This window comes from Macaca fascicularis, chromosome 1, assembly GCF_037993035.2.
Source record: "Macaca fascicularis isolate 582-1 chromosome 1, T2T-MFA8v1.1".
NCBI classification, from domain to species: domain Eukaryota; kingdom Metazoa; phylum Chordata; class Mammalia; order Primates; family Cercopithecidae; genus Macaca; species Macaca fascicularis.
In genome coordinates, this window is record NC_088375.1 from 108,746,227 (window position 1) to 108,757,916 (window position 11,690).

General features: G+C 43.0%; 1 protein-coding gene and 1 pseudogene across 1 annotated transcript; one reads left to right on the forward strand and one right to left on the reverse strand.

Annotated features, from left to right (window-relative positions):
- Positions 1-1,725: 1,725 nt before the first annotated feature.
- Positions 1,726-4,885, forward strand: CRNN (cornulin). Its single transcript, XM_015457106.4, has 2 exons — positions 1,726-1,863; positions 3,013-4,885. Exons 1-2 carry the CDS (start codon positions 1,726-1,728, stop codon positions 4,537-4,539), a joined length of 1,665 nt encoding a protein of 554 aa, XP_015312592.3. The 3' UTR covers positions 4,540-4,885.
- A 6,114-nt stretch (positions 4,886-10,999) lies between these two features.
- Positions 11,000-11,323, reverse strand: LOC102140174 (high mobility group nucleosome-binding domain-containing protein 3 pseudogene; annotated as a pseudogene).
- Between the last annotated feature and the right edge of the window lie 367 nt (positions 11,324-11,690).

Here is an 11,690-nt window from a genome sequence, read left to right on the forward strand (position 1 = left end):
TTTCTTGTTTCTAAGGCTCTGGAAGCTTCTTTGCAGTGCTGAGAGTCTGTGGGATCAGAATCAGTTTACTTATACCAACCTAGAACAATAAGATCAAACTGTGTCATGAATGAAGGAGCTTACATGATTCCCCTCTCCTACACCAAGGTGATATTTAGGCAAAATATTTGTAGATTTATTCTAAGGAATCTAAAATGTAACTAAAATGTCATCTTACTATTTTTATTATCTAAAGTTCAGTGGTTAAAGTTGGCTACATGGTTATAAAAAAAGAAAGATATTTTTCATCTATGTTGAGGAAAAATATTCCCAGTTTTTTACCTTGATGAAAAGTTTGCCTGAAATTGTTGCTTATCAGATCCGAGAAAGGGTTTCTCCTGAACAACCCACTTTTTGCTGTAACCTACTAAGTCCTCATGGCCACACTGATCTGCTTTTTCTAGAACTCAAGTCTCCTTCCTTCCTTTTTTCTCTTTCTTCTCCTACCTATATCTGCCTCGTCCCATCCTCGCTTTGGGTTTCCAGCTGCTGTACGCTGCATCTCTCCTTGCATTTGAGACTTGTCATCTTTGATACCATCTCCTTTGGGTCTCTCCAAGGCTTCTGCTTAATGAATGTTCAAGTTTCTTTTCCTCTTGTTCATGTAGCCAAACCCAGGCCCCACCTCAACCTACCTCCAGACTTCTGGCTAATGAAAAAGAAAAGCTTTCCCTTTGATTAAGAAGCAACTCGTAGGTCACCAGAAATCTGGGCCTAATGGAGCCACATGCCTGTTGGGCAAGCTGACTTTTCTGATAAGTCCCAAGGCTGTGGACAGAAGTGACAGTCAGAGAAACTTGGGCCTTCAGAACTGGAAGGCCTCCCACCCAAAGAAGGTTCCCCCTCCTGAGCATTCCCAGCAGCTGGTAGCCCAGCTTCTTCCCACTTTCCCAGAAAAAAAAAACAAGAAAGGAGGGCTGTGTCCCTGGAATTCCTGCTTGGCTCCCATCCAAGACAGGGGTTGACTGACATGTGTATTTACTTCCTCTCTTGGTGTTCCCAGTGGGACCCTAACACCTTGTGATGAGCAAATAAATCCTGTCCACAGGGTACATTCTAGAAAGCCCATTGCATTTGGCTTAAGGAGAGATGGATTCTAGGATTTCTTTGCTCCTTAAAAATTGTATGGCTTAACTTCTCTGAGCCTGTTTCCTCACCTATTAAAAAAAGTGGAAATAATAAGGATTAGAGGAGATGATGCACAGGCAAGTGCCTTGTGAGCAGTAGAGTGATTATATAAGTGTACAAAAATTATATGTGTGTATATGTGTATAATAGCATAATAATTATATTTAATAAGGAGCACTTAATATAAGCCAGGCATCTGCCAAATGCTTTTTATGAATTATGTCTTTAAATCTTCACAATAATCCTATAGAGTACTAATATCACCTTCATTTACAATGAGTAAACGGAGGCATGGAGAGGCAAAGCAACTTGTCCCAGCTCACACCATATGTAGGTGATGGGGCCAGCATTTAATTGTGACTCAGGAACCTGCCTCCATCCTGTGTGTTCCTCCTTCCCACACATAAGATGTATTACATAGGAAAGGACAAAGGAAGACCAAAAACAGCTGAACATGCAAGGAAAGACCTAGCAGCAGACGTGCTCTAAAGGAAACAGCTGAGTTTGATTATGGAGCCTCCAAGGGGATTTTTCATCTTGTCCAGGTTGACTTCAAAGATGCCTCAGTTACTGAGAAACATTAATGGGATCATCGAGGCCTTCAGGCGCTACGCAAGGACGGAGGGCAGCTGCACAGCGCTCACCCGAGGGGAGCTGAAAAGACTCTTGGAGCAAGAGTTTGCCGATGTGATTGTGGTACGGTGTGCTGAAGTGGGTGGAGAAGGGACATAGCAGGAAAGTGAAACCTTGTTTGCCTGCAGAGGCCTTGCCTGGGAAATTTGAGGAGGCAGCAGATAAACCCAGGCCTGCCAGGACAGATGGCAACTGTGCAGGCAGAATAAAAGGTGAAAGAACCAGAGATGGTCATGGGAGTTGGCAAGTCCTGGCTCTTTGGATTAAAACCTTGGTTTTAATTAATTCTAACTTAAAGACAAGGTAAAGGGGCTCTAAAAGAACAACTCAGAGAGGAGCATAGCCTTGGAATATTTCAAAATGAAAATAATTGCTGCTTTCTGCTGCCTCTTAAATTTGGTATTGTAAATATTTCCCACGTCTATCTGAAATGTAATCATCCATTCACACGCATTCATTAGAAGCATAGCTCTGGGCTTGCACAAAGCAGTTACTCAAAAATATTAGCAGACTGATCACATGAGAAACGAAATTTTGAAGAGCAGGTTGTTAAAAGCTAGGGGGAGACTTCGGGGCCCCACCCCTCCTCACAAACCAGAACCAAGGCCTGATGCACCTTCCTGTCTTTGGTTTGCATCTAAAGCAACTGGGATGATGATGGCCTTGGGGACAAGGATGTATGGGCACAGAAGTATGCTGCGTCCACATGCTCAGGGCAGCCCTGTAGGCCCACTGCATCCCTCCCTCTTTATCGTGGGAAAACATCTGGGCCTCAGTGAGGAGAGCACAGAATTCCCATGGGGCTGTGTTCCCAACCTGCTGCTCTTTGTGCTGGGCCTGCTGAAGAGACTAAGGCCTCAGTGCCAGGGGCAAGATGCCAGGGGCAGCTCAGACAGTCAACCTGAGAGCCCAAAAAGTTGCATTGTGAATTCAATAATTTATTAACTCTTCAATAAACCTTTATCTAATTTTTCCGCAGCGCAGAAATTGTGCCAAATAGAGGCTACAAAACAAAAAACGCTCCCTATACTTGAGGGAGAGAGACAGGACTAAAAAAATAAAAAATAAAGGCAACTAAGTCTTGCTGCTGCTGTGGCCGTACGTGTGTGGAGTGTGGGGTCTGTGGCAGGGGAAGCTGGCAGCAGCGTGGAAGGGGCCTGCCCACGTCCTCCTCAGGGGAGGGCTGCTGACTCCACCTCATCTTCTCCTCAGAAACCCCACGATCCAGCCACTGTGGACGAGGTCCTGCGTCTGCTGGATGAAGACCACACAGGGACTGTGGAATTCAAGGAATTCCTGGTCTTGGTGTTTAAAGTCGCCCAGGCCTGTTTCAAGACACTGAGCGAGAGTCCTGAGGGAGCCTGCAGCTCTCAAGAGTCTGGAAGCCTCCATTCTGGGGCCTGGCAGGAGCTGAGTGAAGGACAGAGAAGTGGCACTGAAGTGGGAAGGGCAGGGAAAGGGCAGCATTATGAGGGGAGCAGCCATGGACAGAGCAAGCAGCCTTCCAGAGGGCAGAGCAGGCCTGGGGCTCAGACCCAGGGTCAGGCCACTGGCTCTGCGTGGGTCAGCAGCTATGACAGGCAAGCTGAGTCCCAGAGCCAGGAGAGAACAAGTCCGCAGATACAATGCTCTGGGCACACAGAGCAGACCCAGAGAGCTGGAGAAGGCAAGAGGCATCAGACCACACAGATGAGGCCAGAGAGAGAGCCACAGACCAGGGAACAGGACAGAGCCCACCAGACCAGTGAGACTGTGACTGGATCTGGAACTCAGATCCAGGCAGGTGCCACCCAGACTGTGGAGCAGGACAGCAGCCACCAGACAGGAAGAACCAGCAGCCAGACACAGGAGGCCACCAATGACCAGAACAGAGGGATTGAGATCCATGGTCAAGGCAGGAGCCAGGCCAGCCAGGCTGTAACAGGAGGACATGCTCAGGCACAGGCAGGATCACACACCCAGACGCCCACCCAGACTGTGGAGCAGGACAGCAGCCACCAGACAGGAAGCACCAGCACCCAGACACAGGGGTCCACCAATGGCCAGAACAGTGGGACTGAGATCCACGGTCAAGGCAGGAGCCAGACCAGCCAGGCTGTGACAGGACATGCTCAGGCACAGGCAGGATCACACACCCAGACGCCCACCCAGACTGTGGAGCAGGACAGCGGCCACCAGACAGGAAGCACCAGCACCCAGACACAGGGGTCCACCAATGACCAGAACAGGGGGACTGAGATCCAAGGTCAAGGCGGGAGCCAGACCAGCCAGGCTGTGGCAGGAGGACATGCTCAGACACAGGCAGGGTCACACACCCAGACTGTGGAGCAGGATAGAAGCCAAACTGTAAGCCGCGGAGGGGCTGGAGAACAGGGGCAGACCCAGACGCAGCCAGGTAGTGGTCAAAAATGGACACAAGTGAGCAACCCTGAGGCAGGAGAGACAGTACCAGGAGGACAGGCCCAGACTGGGGCAAGCACTGAGTCAGGAAGGCAGGAGTGGAGCAGCACTCACCCAAGGCACAATGTGACAGAAGGGCAGGGAGACATACAGCCCACTGTGGTTGGTGAGGAATGGGTTGATGACCACTCAAGGGAGACAGCAATCTTCAGGCTGGACCAGGGCAACTTGCATACCAGTGTTTCCTCAGCACAGGGCCAGGATGCAGCCCAGCCAGAAGAGAAGCAAGGCATCACAGCTAGGGAGCTGTATTCCTACTTGAGAAGCAACAAGCCATGACTCCCTCGACTCCAATGTCCAGTACTGGAAGAAGACAGCTGAAGAGAGTTTGGCTTGTCCTGTATGACCAGTCCAGTGGGCGCATCCCTGGACATCAACTCTATTACGCAGCTTCCCTTTTAGGTCTTTCTCAATGAGATCATTTCTGCAAGGAGCTTTCTATCCTAAACTCCTCTCTTACCTGCTTTGCAGTGCAGACCCTCTCAGGAGCAGGAAGACGCAGAGCAAGTCACCCCTTTGTACTGAATTGTCCTCATCTTGTGGGGGTTTCAGGACTATTTTTATCTCTGACATCTGTCTATTGCCCAATCTACCCTAATGCATCAATAAAACCTTACGCAACTGGCCTCTGTGTCTCATTCAATCACCTTCTGTTGACATTACAGGCCAAGGGCTGTAGAGTTATGAGATGATGAACTGGACATAGTCCCTACCTTTGAAGAGCAACTAGTTGAGAAGATATTATATGAGATTCCTGCTATATATCATATTTAATACTTGGCAGAGATGGACCAGCTAAGGTTTCGTAGAAAAGGTGCTTTCTTTATGATGGCCCTGAAAGGACAATTAGTATTAGATAGGCAAAATTCTTCTTGGTCTTTCACTACCTCTAATTCTATAGTGTTAAACCTCTATTTACCTGTAAGGTCACACAGGAAAGCTGATTTAAGATTACCAAGAAATGGAAGAAGGTTCCCAGTGACTGTGAAGGGAAAGAGCGAGAAGGCTTGTGTTACCAGGTACTAAGCCAGGGGCCAGAATTTTGTGCTTCCCTTCCTACCTCCCCATCATTGTCAGCTCTGACCTCTCATGATGTCTCACCCACCAGATATAAACCATGTTATGGGGTAGAGACTATCAATTCTGGTTTATTATAAGAGTGACCAGAAGAACAGTTTTTAAAATAAAGATTTATAGGGCAGGCACAGTGGCTCACACCTGTAATCCCAGCCCTTTGGGAGACCGAGGTGGGCAGATCACCTGAGGCCAGAAGTTCAAGACCAGCCTGGCCAACATGGTGAAACCCTGTCTCTACTAAAAATACAAAAATTAGCCAGGCGTGGTGGTGGGTGCCTATAGTCCTAGCTACTCAGGAGGCTGAGGCAGGAGAATCTCCTGAACCCCAGAGGTGGAGGTTGTAGTGAGCCGAGATCGCACCACTGCACTCCAGCCTGGGCAACAGAGCAAGACTCCATCTCAAAAAAAAAAAAAAAAAAAAAAAAAAGATGTATAAACCTAACCCTACAGATGCTGGTTCTAAAGTTTGGAGCCAATTAATATTGTTTAGAAATTTATTGGGGGTCTTGTGCTTTTGTCAGTAGAGAAGACTAGATACTCTGAAAGATTTCCCAAGACAAAATAACTAGATCCTGCGTAAAGCATTTTTTCCACTGCATTATTGGTTTACAGGAGGTAAGGGAAATCTCTAAGGAAAAAACAAAATGTGGAATAAACAACAGCCAAACAAAAACAAAATGTAGGCTAAATAACAACCTCCAAAGACGTCCACGACCTAACCTAATGTGAATATGTCACCTTATATTGCAAAATGGGACTGCACAGATGTGATTTAGTTAGGAATCTTGAGATAGGACGGGATGGGGTTATTCTGGATTATCTGGGTGAGTCCAATATAATCACAAGGTTCCTTAAGAGGAAGATAAGTGAGATAAGAGGATCAAAGTCAATAAAAGGAAGTGTGGTGATGAAACCAGTGGCTGTGGCCATGTGCTATGAGCCAAAGAATGTGTGGAGAATAGAATCTGGAAAAGGCAAGACATTTTCTTCTAGAGCCTTCAAAAGTAACATAGCTCTTCTGCCACCTCGATTTTAGACTCCTGACCTTCAGGGCTGTAAGAGAATAAAATTTTTGTCATTTTAAGGCATTAAGTTTATGGTAAACTGTTACAGGAGTGATAGAAAACTAATATACCAAACAAAAATCTAGAGCTGGAGCCAGAGTAGTAAAGGGTAAATGTGTGAAAGGCAAGGTTGTTCTTCTGAGGACAAGTTGATTTTATATCTATTCACATTGGCTTGTAAGTACAAAGGCCAAAGAAAAACAGCAAAGAAAATGCAAAGACTCAGGGAATATTGCTCCCATAAGCCCGTTCTGGGGAATCTACTAGAGAATCAGCACACATACCTACACACTAAACCCTGAATCATAGAACTGTTTGGCATACAATCTGATGATGCACATTTAAATATATTTCACTGTAGAACTAAGACTACATAATATGGATAAAGGTGACAGAATAGCATTCCATGTTATATGCACTGAAAATTTAAATACAATACAGCTAACAAAAAAATGAAGGGAGAAAGAGAAAGCATACAGAAAGTAGAATGAGGTCCCTGATTGTCTTAATATAAGCATAGGCTTAGAAGGAGAAACTGGGAGTAAAAGGATATCACTTCACATTAGATACTGAGGAAAGAAGAAGGAAGGTAAGGTGAAAATTTCTAGAAAATTTTATTATTACTTAGAGTAGGAGGTGAATATGCCACTTATTAAAGCGAAGGGGGAATACAGAATACATATTACGTAAAGATATACTATAAGATGACAACACAAATACGAACCTTCCTCAACACCAAAAGACATTCTAGAAAAAAGCAAATAACACAGACAACAGAGTGGATGATGTTATTTATGTAAAAGATATATATTTTCATAAATAGGATACAAAAGAGTGTGATAGACTGAGGTCAAACATATTTATAATAATAATGTCAAGAGCTTAACTCACTACTAGATGAACAAGTTGGCTTATTAGCTCTATACAAGTCTATGCTCCTTACAGGAGGTATGCAAATCAAAGAGAGTCAGAAAACAATTTGTAAATGAGGTGGTTGAGTTAATATATATCAGGAAAATGCAGGTTAAAACAAAATTTAGAAATCTGGAGTCATGATGTTGATCCCGGATTAGATCAAAAAGCATTAAATAAGACTAAGAAGGATGCTTTAAAATGCTAAATGCTATAATTTCACAATGAAGATGTAATGGTTTTTAGTATCTATGCATTCAATAATGTAGCACAACTCTGATGATGCAGAAACTATAAGAGATACAAGGAAAAACTTAAAGAAAATAACATAGTAATAATAGGGCACTTTAATCACCTCTCTCAGCTCAAGACAGTAAGTGTAGAGAAGAAACAGTGCATTAAATAAAATACAAAGAACTCTACAGACGTATAGTCCAGCAATGTATTAACCTAACAAGAAAAGACTATACCTTCTACACATGAAATATTCAATATCAGGTCACAAAGAAAACTTCAACGCATTACTCAAAACTAGAAATAGGCCCAGGTGTCGTGGCTCACGCCTGTAATCCCAGCACTTTGGGAGGCTGAGGCAGACAGATCGTTTGAGCTCAGGAGTTCAAGACCAGCCTGGGCAACATAATGAGATCCCATTTCAACAAAAAGAAAAATACAAAAATTATCTGGGCATGGTGGCACATGCCTGTAGTCCCAGATACTCAGGAGGCTAAGGAAGGAGGATCACTTGATCCCAGGAGGCAGAGGTTGCAGTAAGCTGAGATTGTGCCACTGCATTCCAGCCTAGATGACAGACGGAGACCCTGTCTCAATAATAATAACAATAATAATAATAATAATAGAATTATTTATTTATTGCTTTTTCTTTTCTTTCTTTTCTTCCTTCCTTTCTTTCTCTCTCTTCCTTCCTTCCTTCCTGTCTCTCTTTCTTTCTTTCTTTCTTTCTTTCTCTCTCTCTCTTTCTGCCTCTCTCTTGCTCTCTCTCTTCTTCTCTCTCTCTCTCTCTTTCTTTTCGAGACAGGGTCTCACTCTGTCACCCAGGCTGGAGTGCAGTGGCATGATCTCAGCTCACTGCTGCCTCCAGCTCCCAGGTTCAAGCAATTCTCCTGCCTCAGCCTCCCGAGTAGCTGGGATTACAGGCCCTTGCCACCATACCTGGTTAATTTGTATTTTTTGTAGAGGGGGGTTTTTGTCATGTTTCCCAGGCTGGTCTCAAACTCCTGAGCTCAAGTGATCCACCTTCCTGAGCCTCCCAAAGTGCTGGGATTACAGGCATGAACCATTGTCCCTGGTCACAAATATCATTCTTAAAGGAACATGTAATAGTGATGGCTTTTGCCAAACTTGTGTTGTTGTTGTTGTCTTTGGAAATTAATAATATATATGTAAACACACACACACATTATTTTAAAACTCTTGAATAAAAGGAACTGAATGTAAAATGAAATTGTAGAATTTTTGGAAAATGATAATTAAACTAGACATATAAGGATCTGTAGAACACAGCTACATGAATTCGCCATAAAAATTAATAAAAGTATAAGTTAACAACTAAAACAGAAAAGCAGTCAACAAGTAAATAAGTAAGTAAATGAATAAATAATCCCCCCCCTTTTTTTTTTTAGGAATCAACGTGTAGAAAAACCAACCTAATTTTGAAAAGAGTGTAAAAGGTGGGGTAAGAAGGCACAAACACACAAAATAAGAAATAAGAATAGGCAAAAGATACAAACAGATAGCTCACAAAATATACAAATGATGCTTAAATATATGAAAAGATGCTAAAGTTGTTTGTAATACCAGAAGCATAAACCAAAAGTATACTGAGATATGATTCTCACTATCAGCCTGACAAAAATTTGCAAGTTTGAGAAGAGATGATGATGAGGCTGGGGAGAAGCAAGCATTTTCACACCTTCTGGTGGGAATGCAAAATGAGACAGCCTCAATGGAGAGGAATTTGGTACAATTCAGCAATACTACATGTGCCTGTCTTGTTCCTGCTGTTTCTTTGGTGTCTGAAGTAGTGCCTAGCATTCAATAATTATTTGTTAAAGGAATTGGATGTCCTAATCTTTCCTGTCACATACATAAATTAACATAATCCCTACACAGACACGTGACTATGGAAACATAATCAAGCTCATAGCAAATAACAAAATGGAGTTTCTTTAGTGTTGTCAAAAAGTTATGCAGTTAGAAAGAAAGAGGCAGAGATAGGACTAAACCCAGGTCCTCGGACTGTCAACTCAGTGTCAAGTCAAACCTCACAGAGAAGAAAGGGCACCAGAGTGTATGAAGATCCATCCAAAGGGGCTGGGGAGGAAGCCATAGAAAGTGGTCCTTCCACTTCTCACCTCCAGCCTTAACAGGAAGTCTGGCCATGAAAATATGGAGAAGACACCATCTCAGCATCCATGTTCCGAGGACCTTGCAGGAATAGGAAGGTTATGAGTGACCATTCCTTTCAACAGTTAGGGTTTGGCAAATGTGTCTATGACTCAGAAAGGATGTTCTCTCAAAGCAGTTCAGAGCCCAGAGGCCTAAGAGAGGGGCCCTAAACCCCTGTGACCAGAAGGCATTCACGTAACATTCAAGGCAACTAGGCTGCTCCATCTCAGGCCCACGCCCTCCGTCTCCTGTAGGGACTTACCGCCCATCCTTGACTTTTAAAGTTTGCACATAGAGGCTTCTTTCAAAAAATGTGCATGCTATTTTAGAGACAAGAGGGAAAATTTGTGGAAAATACAAAGACTTGATGGGAATGAAGTATGTTTACACTTTCTGAGACAGACTCTATTTTTTTCAAAGGATAGAGAAATCATCCTTCCAAATCATATCAAACACATTGAAATGTACACACAGGCCACTTAAATACAATTTTTGCTGAAAATTTTTTGAAAAAAAATTTTATAGTTTTGTTTTTGGAATTAGGACATAAGTTGTACCTTTGCCTCATTTTAGCTATAACTTCTTTGCAGTTGCAAAGAAGATTTTTGCAGTTGCAAAGAAGTTGCAAAGCACATTTTTGAAAATATATATATATTAAAATTGCTTAACAGGTAAGAATTTTTTATTAATACTAAATTTAACAATAAATGAGATTCACAAAGCTTTATATCTAGACATTTAAATTTAAATGTTTATAGATTTCCTTTGCACATTTATTTTGGATCTGACACACAGGTATACCTATGGAAAGACATCTATTTATTTTATTTTATTTTATTTTTGTAGACAAGAAAATCTTTTATTTTAAACCACAAATTGTCAGCAGGTGGTCATAACTATCCATGTTTTATTAAAATCACGTAAAACCTAGGTTCAAAAGCACCGCTGATGATTGCTCTAGGAAAACTGCATGAAAAACTCAAATATGCACAGTAAAAACACCACAGTATACACAGTACTAAATTTTAAAGCAAGTGCGTGGAACGCTGAATCCATCTTACACACAGCTTCCAATATTCAACTGATATTTGTTTTACTTGAGGATGATGGAAATTTCCAAAAAGCATGCTTATGAGAGGGTAAAATGTTGATCCTTACATATTTTTGCATGCCAACTAGTAGAGTCCTAAAAAATTAACATTTAGAAAATAGTAGAAACAGTTTTTAAAAGTTGACCCAAGAGATACATAAAATTAACCCCAGTTTTTCATGGCAATTTATTCTCCCTGGTTAACTACAGATTCAGTTTTCTGTGCCTCTTCAGCTTTAGTTTTATCATTTTCAGATGGTGCAGTACCTTCCTTTCCAGCTTCCTGCTTTTCCTTTCTTCCCTTTAGCACCTCTGCTAACCTTTGCTCCAGGTTCTTTCTCAGCAGATGTTTTTCTTTGTTTGGGTGCAGGTTTTGGTGGAGGAGGTTTTACTGACCATCTGGGAGACCATCTTGTGGGCTCCTGTTTAGTTACTTTGGAGCCATCTTCGCCCTCTGTATTCTCTGAAGACTTTCTCTTCGGCATAGTGGCTATGTCAGTGCAGCAAAAAGTAAAGCAACGGGGTGGAACTGCTGGCGCTGCCTCTGGATGCTGCCTCTGCCACTGCAGCTGCTCATGCACAGGGCACAGCACAGCCCCTATCTATTCATGTTTGATTCAAATATTTTTGTTGGCTCTTGCAGAGCTCATAAGTCCCAGTCACATTGGATTGGTTGTAGTGTGTAAAATGGCCCTGTCCTCAGGGACACTCAGGGCTGAAGCCTCGCTTCAAAGGCCCAGAAAACCTCTTTCACCAGGTAGCGTCCCAGTCTGCCTAGACGGCAAGTATACTGTGCTGCCGTCCCCTAGTGGCAGATACGACTAATACCTGTAAAGGAGCTCCGGCTGTGATTCTGCTGGAATGGGAAGGAAGATGGC